Consider the following 20388-nt stretch of genomic DNA (forward strand, 5'->3'; position numbering starts at 1 on the left):
TGGACTTTGAATTTTATTCTGTTGATCTACTAGTCTGTCCTTAGGCTGGGTTACTATTGCTGATTGTTCTGATTACCGTTGCTTTGTAGTAAGTTTTAAAATCAGTAATTGTGAGTCTTCCAACTTTGTTTGTTGTTTTCAAGAATTTTTTGTGGTTATTTTAGGTTCCTTGAATTTCCATATACATTTTAGGGTCAGCTTGTCATTTTCTGCAAAGATGACAGCTGGAATTTTGATGGATTTATTTCATAAGTAGCTGTAGTATTGTCACTAGGAAAAGAAACATTTATTTAGAGTAATTTCCTGGTTTTCTCTCTTCTTTTGAAAGACGTATGAGATTCTCTTTTCTCAAGCTGCTTCAAGATTATTTCAATACTATTATCACTAACTTCTTTTTTTGTGTGTGAAACTCTTCCTGACTAAGTAGAGTTCTTTCCTCTTAATCACTAAGATGCACCCCAAGATAATAAATTTTGCTTGCCTAATTTGTGCTTACCAAATAATAGTTTTTCTCTTAGTTTGACTTCTTAGATAAAAGAGTGAGAACCTTGTAGTAGGAGACCTAACAGTAGGGGTCTGTGCGGTAGAAAAGCTGATAGAGCTCTTGGGCAAAATAGCTAAATGCCTAAAGCTCCGGAGATGTAATTTCCCATCTTATTAAAGTGAAATTCATTACCTACAATTACTTATTGCTTTAGTCATAGTGTTATTTCTAAATAATTTACTTTAAGGGTAATCTTTAAAGGTAAGTGATCTACAAAACATAGTAATCACAATATGGCAGACACATGCTTACTTTGAATTAAAGTAAATAGGATGAAAAAAAAATTTTTTTAGAAATTAACCTAGAATCTAGAGAATGTCTGAAACACCAAAGCACTCAGTAAATATTGGTTGAATAAAGGAAAGAATGGAAGGCAGCTCCTACATGAATCACTGCTTTTAAAGCCCAGGTCCCTACCTTAGGGATGATTCTAGATAATCCCTCAATTCAAAAGGATAAATCCTGCTTTCAGGGTAGATTATTTTTCAGTGTTTCCAATTTTCTCAAAGGATAACCTGAGAGTTTCACATTTTTGCAGCGTTTATGTCATGGTTGGTGCCGATGTACCGTTTTCTTCTTGCTTACGAGAAGTTGAAAATCCACAGAATCAATTGAGATGCAGTCAAGAAATGGAGCCTGTGATAACATGTGATAAAAAGTTTCGTACTCAGTTTTACATCGACTGGTGCAAAATCTCACTGGTGAGTTTTTATTTTGTTTTTGCAAATGTAATTGGAAGTGATGGGGCCGGAGTTAACATTTGACTAAAAGCGGAATTGCTTTTAGGAACAAATCCTGGGTTTACTTTGTTAACGCAATTGACTTCCCTTGGCTTTAAGAATTTGGCAAGCTTGTTGACAGTGCATCCATTTAGGAAAGTGTATCTCCACTTTTGTCCTCAGTCTACCCTTGATTAGTTGTTGGGGCTGCATTTGCTTGGCAGGTGGTCCAAATGACCCCCCTGGATATCCAGGTGGTTGCTAAGCCAGGATAGAGTATGGAGTCCGTGTGACGTATGAAGAAAGTCTCAAATATGCTGCCATTACCCACCTTGGAAGGAGAGACTGGGGTACCATAATACATCTGAAAATAAAGCAAGTGTACTATGAGTTAGTGTCCTACAAATGCAAATTGTAGGGCAAGTTCAAGGAATAACAAAAAAACTCCAAGTGAACAAAATTAGAATCTTCCCCACAGCCCCATAAATATTAAATACCTCTTTCTAAATTATTTTTTAACTAGGATGCTAAAAAACTTAAGAAGAAAATGTAGGTAGGGTTTCATATACCCTTGATATATATATATAATATTTCATATAAAATTTATATTATTTTTTTATTTTGCTTTCTGGAAGATTGGTAAGTTGTTTTACTTCTTTAGTGACCTTTAGATTTAACTTCTGTCAACTCTTGATGATTGGTGGTGAGTGAATTAGATCTAAGTTTAAAGTTGACATTTAAACAAAGTTATTGACACATAAACACAACTGTCACTTCATGCCTTGAAGAACCAACGGCAGGCAACTTTCCCAGATCTCCCAGGACAGGAGAACACAGTATTCATCTTGTAACACATGCACCTGTGGCCCTTGGCCCTAGACTCCTCTTTTGATGTGACTGTGTCTTAGGAAAATAATTTTCTTTCTTTGTCTTCTTAAGTCAAGTCAAATATTGAGCTGCTGTGGTTTACGTGTATTATAGATAAATGCTGAGTTTGCAAAACTTACTCTTTCCATCATCATCCTAATCATACAAGGATGCCAAAGACTGAGTGACTGTAGTCACAACTTGAATAGGTACCTCTAATGGGAGTCAGCAGACAGCCAGCCCTAACACCACTATTTTACCTGTGCTCATGCTATAAGTTGTTTATGTTTAGGAATATGACCTAATTTCTGAAGTTTTAAAAATGACTTATGCTTTGACGCTTTTAGTTTCTATGGTGAGATCTTATAAATGGGAAGAGTACTGGGGTTTTCATTTCTTACTTTACATGTATTTATTTATGTGTCAAACCTTACCACAGAAGATACCAGGAGGCCTAACTGAAATAGTGAAGCAATAAACATAATAAATAAAATAGAAAAGAAATGGATGATCGGGACCTGAACTTTATTTAAAAAAATAAGTCTAAGGTCAAGTTTGACAATAAGCTTCCTGTGTCCAGGATTAAAAGAGGGAGTTCATCAGTTATTTAGTTCTCCTTCTTAAAAGAGTCAGAGCATTGATTGCTTCACAGAAAATGAAGGTTCACTAGCACTGTACTCTTGACAAAATTTTTCAAGTGGGTTTTTTTTTAAAGGATTCTGAGAAATGCCACGAATCATTCTCCCCAGCATATTTTGGGGTGAGGGTGTTCAGGGGGCTAACGTAGTGACAAATTTCACATGGACATTTTTACAATGTCCTTCAGTAAAAACTGCAAATAATTAAGTACAACTCAGTACAACAGTTCAATGAATGTGGAGGTAAATTAATATAGTGTCAATGTGCATTTTTTGATTCTGGGTTAGAATTTAATGAAACATAATATTGGCTGAGTTATGTGTTCCGTGGGCTGTCTTTCCCCCACGTCACTTCTGTTAGGTCAACAGCAGAAAGAAGGATCAAGTTTGTAATCATTTAGAAATTGTCTCTCATTTTATTTTTCTTTCGTCTTTCACTAACCTTAGAAACCATACCCGCACACCTGATTTTCTGCCAGTTCATGGCTTGTTAGCATCTTCTCTAGAAGTTTACCGTAGGAAACACGAAATGTGCACGGTAGAATTAAGGACTTCTGCTTTGAAGGAAGGAAACTGGAAAGAACAGCCACATACACACATATATGTATTATGTGTGGATTCATGTACATATGTCTGTCTGTTGTGGAAAGGGCCCAGAAAGTGGGCCAACACAAGCCCTTTAATGTTACTTTTGTTCATTACTTCTTCCTAGCTCCCATAAACAATGGCAAGTTCAAGATGATAATGCAGTAGGAAAAGAGGGCTCTTCAGAAATGGGTCAAAGAAAGTTTTGCTATATCTGGGTCTTCAACTCTCGTAATGTTTATAGTTATTAATTCGATGTGTAATTGTCTTCTTTTATATCAGGTCGATAAAACAAAGCAAGTGTCCACCTATCAGGAAGTGATTCGAGGAGAGGGGATCTTACCTGATGGTGGAGAGTACAAACCCCCTTCTGATTCTTTGAAAAGCAGAGACTATTACACGGATTTCCTAATTACACTGGCTGTGCCCTCGGCGGTAGCACTGGTCCTTTTTCTAATACTTGCTTATATCATGTGCTGCCGACGGGAAGGAGTGTGAGTACTTTAAAACACTAATAAAAAATGATTGAGCCTACTGGATAACAACATATAAGATTCCATTAAAAGCCAAGTTTCATTTGGTTCATAAAACACTTTATAAATTAATTGAAATTGTGTTCAAATCAAACTACAGTACTTTATTCTTTTTTAAAATGAATTAAAATAGTTTCGAGTCTAGTAAATCAAATTAGGGGATATAATTACCTTATTCAACAATTATTAAGGCTAGATATAAATTCATGCTGGCAAAACAGTCCCAAGAATAACTGAGGCTAGCTCTTTTGGTTATATAAGCCATTTTGTGCAGAGACTATGGAGTCTATAGGCATGGTAATTGCACTTTAAATAGTCTTAGTTTGATCAGAAGTGATGATCAGAATTCTCCTTGAAATCCTTGTCAAACGGGTGACATAATCTAAATGTTTAAAAGATACGTATGTATACATATAAACCTAGGAGTAAATTAGTGAAAAAAAGTGCATAATTGGAGGAAGGAGTGTTCATGAATAGTTCATGAATAGTTAGCACTTTCAGGACATCTGTGTCAATTAAAATAATCTCCCCAAATTATCTGGAAGTCAGGGCAACAAAGTGAAAGGATAAAAAATTAATAAAGCAGCAAGTAACAGAATCTTCCATTTTTTCACATGTAGCCGGATTTCATTATGTCATAGAATTTATTTCCAAGAGCTTGATGCTTAATCTCCATTTTTTTCCATTTTTCTGTGTGTTTCTCATCAGTATTCCATCTCTGTATGTGTACTCATCCAAATAATGTCATAAACCTGGTGGCAAATGCTGCCTGGTTGCATTTAATGGTAACAATGTCAGCATTTCCACATCATGCAAGATCCCATGAGCATATAGTCTTAATGTTCCAAATATCAATGCTATTATTTAATTCATAAATTTTGTTTTGTTTCTAGGGAAAAGAGAAACATGCAAACACCAGAGTAAGTGTCTTCTTTCCTGTTATTTTCTTTATCATGTTTTTTCACTTCTCAGTTGCTCCTCGTGCTCCATACATGTGTGTCATGCTTTGATTTTGTCATTTGTCATCTTTCATAGTTTATTTCATAAATGTGAAAGCTGCTTTCTAAATAGAGAGGGTAGATGGGTAGAGACTAAAAATAAAAAGGGTTTGAAAACTAAGATTATGTAGATAAAAATTAAACCTAAAACTTCAGATTCAGAATATTAACTTGCCATTTATATGATGTGATTTCCCAATCTGCATTTCTATAAACCAGAGAACAGATGAAAAGACCTTTCATACACGTTTTCCTGAATCTACAGTAATAACCTACCATAAAATGAAACTTCTGTGAGTATTGATAAATGCCCCATCAGAAGAACTATATAAAAGCTATGGTAGTTTAATCTTAATCCTAGACATTAAATAGCATACTAGTTTGTTACTGAGGGCTATAATATTAACACAATGCTTTATAGCTTAGTTTTATGCAAGACACGTTTATTTTAAAAATTGGTATACAATGTTCAGTTTTTGCTGTGTTAAAAGCATGTGAAATGTATCCCTTTCAGAGATAACCTTTAGAATGCCCAAAGTGCAATAATATCTTATTTTAAAAAGAAAAAAAATTCATAATGTTTTCAAATTTGATGACCCATGGGACTAATATTGGATTTTAAATATGCGTGTGTTTTCTTTTCGATCTAGCATCCAGCTGGTCCATCATAGTGCTATTCAGAAATCTACCAAAGAACTTCGTGACATGTCCAAGAATAGAGAGATAGCATGGCCCCTGTCAACGCTCCCTGTGTTTCACCCCGTAACTGGGGAGATCATCCCGCCTCTGCACACGGACAGTTATGAGAGCACGAACATGCCACTGATGCAGACGCAGCAGTAAGTATCCACGTGCTCCTGTCATTATTAATATGCATGAAGATACCCACTTGCTTTCCATAAAGACCAGAACTTTTCATTATTGCTTTCATTGTTTGTTTGTTTGTTTATAAGTCTTAAGAGAAAATACCAAAAGGGCATTGATAGTAGATTCCCAAACCCATGGTGCTAATCCAAATACGAAGCATTACTTTCAGGAGATGCATCTTTTTTTTCTTCACTAATTGAAACAAGATGACATTCACCTTAATAGTTAAGAAATTGACACTGCTGATAAACTAACGTGTGCTCAAAGATGAGGTAATTGTGAAAAGAAATGCATATCCCGAAGCATTACAAATTGATTATTTTTTTAGAGCTATAATTAGAATTATTGGGTTCTGTTAACCTGTTTGTTGATATTATTACCACACATCTACTTAATGTAATTTTTTGTGCCTCAGGATAAAAGGTTTTCATGTGATTTCTTGTGATTTGCTTGTATATCAAAATGAATAGTTCTAATTTTGACTCTAAGTACAATTTATTAGTGCCCGTCTTTGTAGTGCTAGAAGGACTATGATCAGAAAGCCTGGAAGAAGTCTTTTGTAAGAGGTATCTATGGGTGGGGGGCAAGGATGAGGAAATTGCCCACATTAGATGCCTAGAAGCTCAGTTTCAATATATGGGAATTGTAGGTAAAATTGCCATTTATTTTTAAGAACTTGAATCTTTTCCCCCCCTATTTTAACCATATGTTAAAATGGGCTAAATTCAGTTTCCCAGTGAAGACACAGGTTGGCTTTTGAGATTCTCCTCTTTCTCATTTTACTTTTATGAATATGATGGATACAGAGAAAAATCTACCCCTCCTCACCCCATAAACTTTAGGGTATGGTATAAGGTAACCTCTTACTGATTAAAGACTTCTCTGGGAACCATAGTGGATGCAAACATTTTTCCATTGCAAATGCTTTTTTGTAACCATGCAAAATGTATGTGGTGATTTGGAGATTAAACAGTAATTAACATGAGTAGTATAGATAGTCAGACTTGATAAATTTATCCAAAATACTTCAGAAATCTAAAAGTATTGTATTTTCCTGAACTTCGCTAGCATTTACTTATTGTTGAGTAGGCTAAGATGTGTGTTTGTGTATGCATGTATGTGTAAGTAATTGATTGAAGTTTGATTGACAGTGGAGAAATTTGCATACATTATCATTTCGAGTTTTCGAAACATTAATATTCTATCAGGGATGTGAATATTAAAGTCTCACAAAATTTAATTGTACTGAATGGAAGGGATAGATTTCTGTGTTCTTTGATGGCTAATGGGTCATCCTAAAGCCCACTTTACCAGGATTAGATACTGATGAAAAAAATTAGTAAAATTTAAAGAATACTTTAATAGCTCCCAATTTAGCAATGTTTCCTGTTTTATAAAATTTTTTAAAAATTTCTTTTCAGTATTACAAAATTCATTGTTTATGTACCACACCCTGTGCTCCATGCAATACGTGCCCTCCTGCTTTTTTTTTTAGATGAAAATTTGAACAGCCCTATCATTCATTTCTAAATGGAAAGAAGTTTTAAATTCTTTTAGGCTTCCATTCCATATTGTCTATACTCAAGAGTGCTAGTGAAATGTGGCTATATAGTCCTCAAATGTTGATATATAGTCTCCAAAATGAAATGGTCAAATACACTTGAGAAACAGTTTTTGTTTGTTTGTTTGTTTGTTTGTTTTAAAACTACAAGGGTTCTCAGAGGCCTTGAGTGTTGCTATGCTGCATGAATTCATGGAAAAAGTCCAGAAGAGGTAGCTCTTCTTAACAATGCTGTCAAATTTTGGAATAGAGAAATATTCATTATAATGAGTAGGGGAACTTAAATATATTTGTAAATCAGTAAAACTCTGTCGCTGGTGAAGTTTAAGGGAAAGAAAAAGGCTGTATCATTTAGGTAAGCTTTCTAACTATATATGTTGAGAATGAGTCGCTCCTTAAAAAGTATTTTGATTTTCTGTGGTTAGGGTTTTGCCATGTTTCTGTTTGTATACAAACACAACAAAATTTTCTATCTAGTTCACAACCAAATACATCTTCCTGGTCCTCCTGTAACCCCATCAACTCTTGTTATGTCGATGACATCTCTCTATTTGCAAATGCAATAGGTTATTCTATTGAACTTGTGACAGTTTGACCATATATGTATTTTTAAGTCCAGAAAACCTTCATATTATTCAGATTTCTGCTAATGGAAAAACTCCATTAACTAGCACTTCTATATAAATAGGGTAGATAGATAATTGAGGATGTGCACAATGATTATTCTGAGGCACTGCGAGATCATCAAGTACGTCTGACTCATCAGAGGGAAATTAAATTACATTCGGTGTAGTTTCAGTGTTGAGTGTATATTATCTTTCTTTTATTCTTGGAAATGGATAATATGTGCACTGTCTCTATGGTAACTCCCTATAAGCCAGAATATGTGATTAACCTCATTTTCCAACCATGCCAGATAATAGGGAAATTCATTGTATCAGGTTCGTCACAGCTGTCCTTTACACAAATTCAGCTTTTACTCCTTACCATAAACACATGGCCCTGTTTTTAAAGTTGTATTTCAGCACCAAGTATACACATACATACATATACATTTTGGTCATTTGGATTGAATTGAATCCTCCACATTAAAATGAGATATTCTATTTGACGAGGCATTAGAGTACTTGATAACCAAGTACGTGCTTGGAGAATGCTGCCTGGTATTTGTTAATTAACCCTTCCCAAAAGGGCATATATTTCATCTTTCCATATTCATGCTAACCTTACTGATTCATAAATGATTTGGCTAGCTACAGGATTTCGTGTTTATTCTTCAGACTCAACACCAGAAATACTCAGGCATAAGGACCTTGGCTTCTAAGCAAGACTCAAGGACATCCAAAGCTTTCCTTCAGAGCTACATGGAAATTTGCTTGGGTCTTTTAAAGTCAGTCTAGGAGGTCTAGAGAAGCTTAGAAAAGTGCAAGGTAAAGGGAACTCCTAAGAGTTGTATGATGAGGGACTGCGACCATTACTGGTCAGTTACATAGTAACATTTTCTTCTTGGTACGATACTTCACAGGACTTGGACTGGCACCATACCTTAGACAGTAAAACAAAATTTAATCATTTGCAGATGATAAAATTGAGGCATGGATAAGAGACAAAGCTAAATTAGGTCAAAACTGAGATTAGATTGTTTGCCTATCTTGCTATTAAGTCAAAGATAATGTAGTTATTGAACTCAGAAGGATCTCTGATCCAGGTTACAGGCAGTTGTGGGAAGGGAACCTGGAGAGGGACCAGGAGATGGAGCACATGCTCGGAAGGGACGACTTCATTTTGTACAGAATTCCCTCTACATTCCAATATAAACAGGCTCTTAAAATTATCATAGTATAGAAATGTAAGGTCAATTTTGTCTTATCTTTACTAATGTATTTATTAATAACTTTTATTTTGGAATGATTTTTGAGGTTCCAAGAAGTTGCAAAGATAACACGGAGAGTTTCCAGAGATTCCCTCACACGCTTTTCTCCCGTTGCACCTTTGTCACAACTAAGAAACCAACATTGGTGCTTCACTATTAAGCAGACTTCAGATTTTTGTTTTTAATAATTTGAGATTTCACTCTTTTTTTTTTTTTTAGATTTTATTTATTTATTTGAGAGAGACAGCATGAGTGGGAGGGGAAGAGGAGGACGCAGAGAGAGACTCTCAAGCAGACTCTATGCTGAGTGAGTGTGGAGACTAACTCAGGGCTCATACCCAGAACTCTGAGATCATGACCTGAGCCAAAACTAAGAGTCGGAGGCTTAACTGATTGCACTACCTAAGTGCCCTGTGAGATTTCACTAGTGTTTCCCTTTATGTCCTTCTTCTGTTCCAGGATTTTTGTAGAAGACACAATAATTGGTGTATCTCCTTACTTTCCTCTGGCCTGGGCAGTTTTTAGATGTTCCTTGTTTCCCCATGACCTTGATAGCCTTGAAGAGCACTAGCCACATATTCTGTAGAATGTTCCCCATCTCCTAACACAGCCAGGCATTTTGTATCTTTACTTAATCATTTATCTTTGCAATTCAGTGAGGATATGTTACCATTAACAGTAAGAACTTTTCTCTATAGGCTGTCCCCTTATTACCATTCATTGCTAGAGATTACATTATAAAATAATTCTTTTTTCTTAATTTATTTTTTATTTTTTTTTGAGAGAGAGAGAGAGCATGAGCAGGGTGGGTAGGGGCAGAGGAAGAGGGAAAGAGAGAATCTTAAGCAGGCTCCATGCCCAGCAGGGCTCCATCTCCCAACCCTGAGATAGTGACCTGAGTGGAAATCAAGAGTCAGATGCTCAACCAACTGAACCACCCAGGTGCCCCATAAATACTTTTTTTTTTTTTTAGATTTATTTATTTATTTGACAGACAGATCCCAAGTAGGCAGAGAGGCAGGCAGAGAGAGAGGGAGAAGCGGGCTCCCCGCTGAGCAGAGCCTGATGCGGGGCTCGATCCTAGGACTCTGGGATCATGACCTGAGCCAAAGGCAGAGGCCTTAACCCACTGAGCCACCCAGGCACCCTGCCCCATAAATTCTTAAAAATAAATTTGCTTTGCCCAAAGAATCACTGTTGTGATTAAGGGTTATGTTTTATGCCAAAGATTTAACTTAAAATATATTCTTACAGATTGACTGATGTACCTTGGAAACAAACCTTTGTAATGATTTAAATGAAGAAAATCAAATTCCAAGTCATAGAATTCTAGGTCTTAAAATGTAGGTTGAGAGAGAGTCTAGCCTGGTTGTTTCCAAACTAAGTTGCCGAGCACACTCACTCTCAGAGCCCTTACGACGCAGATCCCAGAGCCCTAATTCTGTGGGTTTGGAATCTGGTGGATGTGTGAGTCAGGTAGAACAGGAAAAAGTGTTGAAAATTCCTGAATAAAGTACTTGAAGGAGTGGGGTTTGAGGATTTGGGAAAGCCAGCGTGGTGGTTTCTTGGGGGGTGGAGGTGGGGAAGGGACGGTTATTCACACTCCTCTACCTGGAGTTTTAAAACGGGAACAGTGTCTCTGGATTCCTCCCTAAGAGGTATGTACAAAAGAAAAGTGTGAAAGGGGGTAGTCCGGGTGCTTGACCTAGACTGTGGGGACCGTTTGTGGGTTTATACTTACCAGTTTCAAGACTTTTCGCTCCTCCTTCAGCTATCTGAGGAAAATGGTGTTAGAGAAGTGAGAGATGAGTACTGATTAGTACTGAATGCTAAGCCTCAGAAAATGAAAAACCATTGGGAAATTGTAATTTTGCCCTTTTACGGGAGGCATTGGCTGGAGGATTTCAGATTTTCAATTTTCTAAAAAACAATTTATTCTAAAATTTGTGATGTATTATGTATATTTTTAGGGGGTTGATCTGCCTTCTTGTCACTCTTTTCTCATACCAACATCCATATCAGTTGATTTTTCCTTAGTGGGAGGCATCTTCATAGAAAATTTTATGCAATGAATAATGGGGAAAAGTGCCCAAACATTTTCTAGAATGATTTTAATTGTCTATATGAAAATTTTCCTTATTCATTGTTGTAAACATGATACCTAATCCAGAGTAATTGGGTCTCCCTCAAAACAGGAGGTAGGTTGTGCTTAATCTTTTATAAATTAACGAATGAAAAACTAGAATTAAGTCTTCTAATTAAAGATATAGTAACAAATCATTTTAGCTGTTGTCTAAAGTATTTTTCCATTTGTCTTCCCCTTGTAATAATGAGAACTAAGTATGATAAAATTTCATAAATAAAAAATTAGGTTTCAGTGAAAGTTAGTATCAGTTAAAGAGAATGTTTTTGGGGAGGGGACCAAGATAATGGTTTTCTGTTGATAAGAAGTGTCAAGCAGCCAAGGATATTTCAGAGCCATTGACCATTTTTTTTTTTTTTCCACTTAACTCAGCAGTGGATGCAATATCTCCTCGATGGCTTTTGGTTGTATAGGTTTGTACAGCTTCAGTTCAAAGCTATGGTAGGCTTGCCTTGGGTTTTATACAAGTGGGAGAAAATAGCTGAAAGAAATAAGTGAATATCTCCTTTCTCATTTATGTTCTGTGTATGCTCTACACTGATTTCAGTGAAAATTAGGATTTGAAATTAAAAATTATAGTGACATTTTCCAATTTCTCTGTGTCCTTCCTTCCTTAATCCAAATAATGGATGGTTCTTTACTAAAAGTAGGTAAGGGTTCAAATTGGCATTTTGTTAGAAAAAAAAATTATAGAAAATTCAAGGGTTAGGCAACATCAATTGTGCTGTAATAATTGGGAAATTCCAAAAATATACTACTCTTGTTAAATATATTCCTTATTGTTAAGTGACTCTACACTAATTCAAAAGAGAAGTGTTTTGTATTATGCATAGCCAAACTAATGTCATTTATTTTCAACTCTGGCACAGATTCTGTGGCTTAATGCAAATCACTTAACCTTTCTCTGCTTTTGAGTCTTCCAGCAAGTTAGAATCTAATGTGTTGATAATCATCAACCTAACTCATAGAATTACTCTACAGGAGATCCAAGAATGTCAAATTACCATAAAATGGTTGTACAAATAATAAATAATTGTGTCCTCCCCCCAAATCACTTATTTATTACTTTGTATGTTATTACCTTTGCTTCCTTAAAGAATAAGTTTGTGCAATGGCTAATTTACATAATTGTCTATTTAAATGCATGTAATTAATGGTAGTACAATTAGAAAATAATTAATGCTAATAATTTAGAGAACTCCAGTTTTCTTAAATATTTTTCTATGTAACGTGATTTACACATAATAATCTTTCCATTTGTCCATTAATAACGTAATCATTCTAAATAGTTGTATGACTTTATAGAGGTCCTATCGTTGAAGGATTAGTGTACCTCCATTTGAAGTCAGCCCCACTCTCCTGTGTAATTGCCTTCAGCAGTGTGTTTTCACTGAAGGTGGAAATGCTTCTCACCATCCAGTCTGCTTGACTGCAACAGGGTCACTCCTAGGAATTGGGAGTCTCTCTAGTGTCGCAGAAGCAGTGCTCTCATGAGGTACCTCCCTTCAGTTTTTCAGTGGAATTCACCCTTCAAGTATGCCTGTTGTGGACATTTGAACCCTCTCACATGCATGGGCTCACCTGCACTTGGTTCTGAAAACAGAACCAAGTCTGCCCACCCTGGAAATGCTGGGGATGTTGCTGCTCCACACATTTCTTGTTGAGCCCCTAAAAAGAAAAACAAAAGACCCTCTTAGGCTCCCATAAGATTCATACTGACTTGCACATACTGAACACATAGAAGCACTTTCATAGAACTCATCCATATTGCAGTTGAAGTTGCAAATAGTGCACGTACATCGTTCAAATAAACAGTTGGGACATGCACTGCAGGTCATGACCCCCTAAACCCAAGTCATACCATTGCTTTCTCACAGATCTCTAGATTTCTTGCTACCTTCTGTGTGGCACTTTCTCAACCAACACTTTCTCCTCAAACTTCGCCAAGCCCATTCCTGCTTAGACAGTTTAGTGGTGTAGTGGAGAGAAAGAAAATCAGGGGCTAGAGAAGAAATGACGGGGTGGAGATTGACTTTGATCACTGGTTTTCAAACTGTGTTCCACAGAAGGGTAAGTTGGGCTGGCCAACGGGAGTGAGGGGGCTTCCAACTACTGGCCAAATATTGATTTTGAATTTGGGGTGTCCTTGATTTGGGGCTTTTGAAAGGCTTTCCTTGTCATATTCAGTATTTCTGTTTTGTCAAAATGTATCAATTTAATCCATTAATCGGCTAGGTAGAGCTAGAGGTGATGGCAAATGAATATGTGTGTGTGTGTGTGTGTGTGTGTGTGTCTGTGTGTCTGTGTGTGTCTGTGTGTGTGTGTGTGTGTTATGTGCTGTAATAGCCTCTTAATATAGAATAGATAGGCCCGGGGCACCTGGGTGGCTCAGTGGGTTAAGCCGCTGCCTTCGGCTCAGGTCATGATCTCAGGGTCCTGGGATCGAGCCCCACATTGGGTTCTCTACTCAGCGGGGAGCCTGCATCCCCCGCTCTCTCTGCCTGCCTCTCTACTTGTGATCTCTCTCTCTCTCTCTGTCAAATAAATAAATAAAACCTTTAAAAAAAAAAAAAAGAATAGATAGGCCCACCTTAGTTGTACCTGAGAAGTTAAAACAAAAACCCCCCTCCCAAATGCCCGTGAAATTGCTTTTTGACTTCTGTATTAAAGATGTTTGTTTTCCCATCTTTAAATCTAGAACTTATTTCTTCTGTGGTTTATAAATTAATCATTTTACTTCCATAATCAAAACTAGTATAAATACATCTTGTGAAGTACTGAAAGAATAAACAGGAGAATAAAACACTCCATAATTTCACACAAGGATAAGTAGGGTTGATAGGTAATAGCAAACAAGAATGTAATTATTGGAGTGAATTATTAAGTAACTTCCTCGAATTGAATTAGAATTGATTTTGCTATTTCCTTAATAATATATTTAAAATAGAGCTGAAATCTAAAAAAAATTAGAGTCATTAACATTCCCATAGATTAATTTAAGAGTTTAAATAGTATTTAGCATATATAGCCTTCCACTTTAGATCGTAATATAATATTTGCCTGGCTGAAATGATTCAGATCTGTGGTTTTCAAACTCTGTTTCTTGGAGGTTTCTTAGAAATGCCTTAGGGGCCAGCATGTGGGGCAAAAGAAACAAAGCAGGCGGGATTCCGGCTCCCTTGTTTCAACCCAGGCAACCTCACATTTATCTCTTTTGTACATCAAGAGTTCTGCTTAGGATTTCAATTAAAAGGAATTCCACTGCTGAAGAGAAACAAAAAAACTGAAAACTCCTGGCTTGGATCTAGCCCTACTCTGTAGCATGGGGCTGACTCCTAGTACAGAATCTAAACTGTACTTTTTTGCAAATGAATTTTAATATTAAAATTTGAAACTAAATGAGTATGAACATTAATAAATATATGTATTTTACGTGAATCTTTCTAACTATCTGCACTTGTGCGTGTGTTCATTCAAAATCTATTTATTGCATGCTTACTATTGGGGAGACTGAACAAAATAGGGGGTTCTTACTGGTAAGGCACTTTGGGGCCGAGAAACATGATGTGATGAGAAATACAACTATCTGCATGTGTATGAAACCACACTCTATGGTAACCTAGTAGGGAGGCAGTGCTTTGAGGGTGAGGAGGCTAGAACAAGTGGTACTTGAGATATTTCTTAATTAAAACAAATAATAAGTTAAAATTTTTTCATTAACATTCCTTGTGGGATAGTTTTAAGTTATGAGAGTAACTCGTGTTCATTGTAACAAACTTTAAGCTGAGTTTGCAAGCACAAATGGGAGCAGTTGGGTACAAGAGATGGTCATGGCCATGATGCCAGTGGTTCTATGTCAGGCAGTCAGGGTGGGGGGAGCTCCATGTAGGGACCAGATATATTGATGGTCTTTTGAACCAGACTTAATTTGCATAAGGAAGTAATGAAATGTGTGTTGTTTGAATGACATAATCGGAGTTGTGTCTTAGCAGATTATCTGACAATAATGTGCACAGCTGATCATAAGGGAGCAAGAATGGGACTGAGGAAAAAATTCAGTTCAGTTGCAAAATTCCAAGTAAGAAAGGGTGATGGCTTCAACTAACACAGGTGGGAAAAGAGGACAGATACAAAGAGAGATTGAGGAGCATCGTCCAGAGTTCCCAAGATCGGGATGTAGGAAGGGAAGGGGGGAGGGCTGATGATGACTTCTGCATCTTCACTAGTACAGTTGGGTGGGTGGTCAGTGTCATTCCCTGGGCAGGGATAGAAGAGCATAGTTTTGGCGTAATGAATGAAGATGGGTATGTATGTTGTTCGGGGAGAGGGTGTGAGTGTGTATATGTGCTCTAGACCTGGATCTGAAAGTGTACGTGTTCTAAGTGCAAGCCCTGGGGTCCCTGGGTTCACATCTTTATCTGCCACTTCTTAGCTATATAGCCTTGGACCTCTAAGTCTGTAAGTTGGGAAAAATAATACCTACCTCATAGGGTTGTTGTGAGGTAGAGCATAGTGTTCAATAGGAGCTTTCTGAATGTTAAATATTATTTATCTTCCTCAGACCTTAGGTTTCTCATGCATGAATTCATGGTGGTAGGCTGGGTTAGATGATTTCTGGGGATCTTCTTAGCTATAAAATTTTTCATTCTAGTAGGTCTGCTGCTGTCTGTTTGTATGTGTTATAAACAAACACCATTTTACTCAAAAATGTCAATCATTTCTAGGAACTTGCCACATCAGACTCAGATTCCCCAACAGCAGACTACAGGTAAGTACTAAAAGTAATAAGTTGCTATTAATGTATGAAGCTAACAGATTAAGAGACTATTTTAGTACCACATAATTTATGAAACTTTAGCTTCATTGACTAAGGCAAAACAGTTGTGTCATTCATTAATCAGAGTTAGCACCTCAGAACAATAGCTTAGATTATTGCATAGATTGGCATCAGAGTGATAAACACAGGGTAAATGATCTTAGAGCAAAAGCATCCATGGAGGTCCTGTCTAATTAAGGAAGACTGAATAAAATTCCCTTCCTTCAGCGAAGCTCCCTATTCTTCCCCTTGGTATGAAAGATTTTTAGCTTGGATGCATCCAGGATTTGTCTCAGTAAGTGAGCAGCTTGAAACTGACTCTTACAAAAGGAAACCATTGTGACTAATCACTGAGGCTTCAGGGGGATAAATGAGAAATGGTTGGCCTGGTTTTAATGCCACTTTAAAAAGCTGTTATAACTTGACCGGTGATGACAAGATGGCGGACGATTCTCCCTTGACTATTCTATTTCCCTAAGACTTGCTTTCTTTAAGTTTATTTCTTTCAAGTGTCCCTAAAAAATTTCCACAGCCAATTATTTCATTCATCTAGGTACCAAGTAGATAACTTATTCATGATTGTCTTCTAATTAGTGGTTGATTCCTAGTTCTAATTGCCAGGCAACCAGTAATGCCTTTTGTGGCTCTCTTGGAAAAGCAAGAGAAGTTTTAAAAATGTAAGTTGGATGTGGAATTCTGAGTGTGAATAGTGGTATTGTAGTAGGGAAGCTATTAAGTAAGTCTCTTAAAAACTTTAGGCACATATAGAAATTTATTGGATGTTTTCATTCAAAAATTATTTTCTCTATTACTGCTTTCGGGAATTTAAGGCGATTTTCGTTTGACAACTTTTCAAAGATTTGAGGCAAGTATAATAAAGTTGTTCTTCAGATTTTAATTACGAGATAATGTTTATCAGAATTTTCCCCTACAGTTTTGATCACTTGTTTTAATTAAATGCTAACATGTTTCAACAAGGGTGTTCAATAAATTGATGTTGTGGTGCTACTGTGTAAGCATTCGGGAGATTGATGAAGGAACAAACTTAGTTATAAATATCTGTTACCTAAAGAGCAAAGACAAAAAACAAATCCCTATTAACACTAATTGCCTGGCTTTTTTTTTTAAGAAGAAAACATTTAAAGGAAAATTTCTACATTTCCTTCATTAAATTCATAAACTTCTAACTCTTCTAAGATGCCTTTCCTCTGATGCTTATTTGTTTCATGCAAGGCATGAGTAGAAGGGAGACTGTTTATAGTAAAACAGTAAATAATTTATTTGTGTATTTTAAAAATCCATATTTTACTTATTGTCCCTTTGAGGAAATAAGGGAGCCTTAGTAGATGATATTAGAGAGACATATTTGATAGCAGTATAAATTTTCAGCAAGTAGACTTGTTAATGTGCTAGTTTTTAGTAATAGGCAGCATTTCTAACTACAAGGACAGTTTATGCTTGAGCAAATGGGGTAAGAGCCAAAGAATTTCCCTGGGGGATTTTTAGGTTGTTCAACCCAATTTTCTAGATTATTTTTCTAAAACAGATTTGGGGGAGCAGGTATTTTTCTTGAGTCAAGGAAGCTTTGATCTCCTTTTTAGTTAATACGATAGCCTATTACCTCCTTGTTTTCTTATATTTTTCTGTAATTTGGAGCACATTATTGACTAAAGTGCACTATCTCTTCTTGGTTGTTTTCTTCTTGTCATTGTTATTTTCGATGAGTCCCCAAAGTATCTAAGTGCTAAAGGGAGAGAGACCACCCTGGCATTTTTTGTAATTATGATAGATTGTTGTGTTTCTGTCTCTGATAATCGTACAACCAAGTAGAGTTTTGCTTCCCAGAGAGAAGAGCTGAATGGGCAGGTTACATTCCTTATTCCCATTCTGTTTGTTTGAATGAAAAAATAATTTGTTTTTCAGTTTCCAAGTTATTCTGCTCTGAATGCACCTCCATGGACTTAGTGCTCTTTATGTATTTTCCTGGGTACAACAGCTTTTCCTGGTCATCCCAGTACCACAAAGAGGCACCCACATTTGAAATCATAATTTGCTCTTTCCAAGTACCTCAAAGCACTATGTGAGGTCACAGTTTTCTTTATGAAGACAATTTAAACACAGGGTTTGTCTCTTGGATACCAAGTAATTTTATTTGTAGCTACTCATACGGAATTTGCAGGAAGAGTATATTTTGAAGTTAGTTTTATTTAGTTAATTTTTTCTTTTCTTTTTTTTTTTTAATGATTACCAAAAAGTTTAAGAAATGAACTAGCTGCTGGTGTTGTAATCCTGGACTTAAGCACTCGCTGGGATAATAGAGCAGTTACAGGCCGACAATAGCACTGCCTTTTGGACGAGGCCCAAGCCATTAGGTTTGATGCCCCTTCAGGTTTTCTCATTTTCTTTGCCCTTCCAGCCCACACGGTATTTTCTAAAAAGCCACGATTAAAAGGTACAGTCCTACATCCTGCAGTCAACCCCATTCTTTTTGTTTACTGTGGGAGGAATTTTCAGACCATACCTTCTGAGAGGTACAAACCATTAACAGCTTTGGCCTAAGAAGGAAAGGACTGATTTAGAATCCCCCCCCCTTTTTTTAATACAGAGAAAGAATGTCAGCATAATTCCTTTAAATTGCATTAAGGAGATAGAAAATTACTCCTTGTCATATTTTGTTTTGCTCAAAATCTAAAAGTGTTTGCACCCTGTCTAACTCATGTGCATGTTCGTTCTTCCACACTCCAGGTAAATGGTATCCCTGAAGAAAGGAAACTGACTGAAGCAATGAATTTGTAATCAGCCAGCATAGCAGTTATATCTCATTTCTTCTCTTTTCCACTAATGCATGAGCTTTTCCGGAATATGGTGTGCATGTCGACAGTATTAAGTCTGTAGCGAATAATATAACTTTCATTTTACTAATGTATTTTTTTTGTACTTAAAGCATTTTTGACAATTTGTAAAACATTGATGACTTTATATTTGTTACAAATAAAAAGGGACCTTTAAAATAAATATTATTAATGAAGCTTAATGTTGGGTAAAATTTATTTCAGAAAATATTTGATTGCCTTCTATATAGTAGGAATCTTCTGTTGCTAGGAACAGGTTCATGTGGTCATTCTTTATTCAGTAAGATTTTATTAAGCATATTCTATAAATACAGAAAATATCTATGCTCTGGGTTCCAGGTGAGCTACCCATTTAAGTAATGCTGGATCCTTTGGCATGTCTCAATATGTTCTTTTATATATTCTTTCCTGGAGTGTTTTAAGGTAGACTTGGTTTTAAGGTAGACTTGGTTATGGATCTGGTGATACCTTGTTTATGAAGGATGGCCTGGGCTGCATAATTACCTGGTTCCATGATCAGATACTTGTTTTTATGAGCAAGCCTGGAGCTGTTACTCAAAAAGAGAATAGTTACCTGCTGTTGGTGGCATGAATTAGCTCCAAACCCCCGAGCTTACCTGTAATAACACTACTTTCAGGAGTTTCCTCATACCGTAGTGGTCTGCGTCATACATCGTGCATACTGTTGGTTAAGATGCAGTTATCAGACCAGCTCACGGGGCTACTCTTGTTGTAGGCTAGACCAGCTAGAAAACCTTCTACTCTGCTCTGGGCAGATTTCTGTGTTACTTGTTAGTGAAAGGACACATAGATGCTATGTAAATCTGATTCCAAAATCTAAAAAGATTCCCTGTTACCACTGTATGCAACAAGGTGTCTTTCACTTAGGGGTAATATTCACTTAGGGGCATTGGAACCCCTCCCCCTCCAGCCCCAATGCCAAGGACCTAACTTAACAGAGGATATAGTAATAAAAATATAAGATAAATCTTTAGGTTCTTTGATTTCCTAAAGATTTATCTTATGTTTTTATTCCTTCCCAAAACAAATAGAGGGTTGCCACTTGCTGTTCCTCAGGACCTAAAAGCTTGAGGTTGTACATATAATAGGTTAGGTTCAAGTCCTAGGAGGAATGGTTGCTGTGACTCCAGATGACTAGATTGTGACACAGTGGCAGAGAATTAATAAACTGTTGCTCCTTTCACTGAAATCAAGCAGGATCTAGGAAGTCCAAGTAAACAGGAACAATAATAAGTGATACACAAATAAGGAACTAGAGATCAAATGTTAGGACCTTTATTCATCTCTTCTAGGAAAGAGATCACTGTGAAGGTTGGAAAATGCAGTTGGAGTTAGCACTGGTTTTTGCACTGACCATATTAAGGAATTGAA

At 36.5% G+C, this 20388-nt stretch overlaps 1 protein-coding gene across 7 annotated transcripts in view; it reads left to right on the top strand.

Moving 5' to 3' along the window:
* The window catches only part of SGCE (sarcoglycan epsilon), a 66960-nt gene extending 47782 nt beyond the window's left edge, over nt 1-19178 (top strand). The window contains exons 6-12 of one of the 7 annotated variants that reach the window (XM_046021450.1): nt 1083-1245; nt 3636-3847; nt 4780-4806; nt 5535-5723; nt 16053-16096; nt 16975-17009; nt 18890-19178. In XM_046021450.1, the coding sequence (XP_045877406.1) occupies nt 1083-1245; nt 3636-3847; nt 4780-4806; nt 5535-5723; nt 16053-16096; nt 16975-17009; nt 18890-18940 (721 nt within the window). In that variant the 3' untranslated portion in view covers nt 18941-19178. Of the gene's footprint in view, nt 1-1082; nt 1246-3635; nt 3848-4779; nt 4807-5103; nt 5178-5534; nt 5728-16052; nt 16097-16974; nt 17010-18889 lie in introns of those variants that run through there. The other 6 variants (XM_046021454.1, XM_046021451.1, XM_046021452.1 and 3 more) reach the window with 6 other exon arrangements.
* Nucleotides 19179-20388: the final 1210 nt, after the last annotated feature.

The sequence above is a fragment of the Meles meles genome, chromosome 10 (assembly GCF_922984935.1).
Source record: "Meles meles chromosome 10, mMelMel3.1 paternal haplotype, whole genome shotgun sequence".
NCBI lineage: Eukaryota > Metazoa > Chordata > Mammalia > Carnivora > Mustelidae > Meles > Meles meles.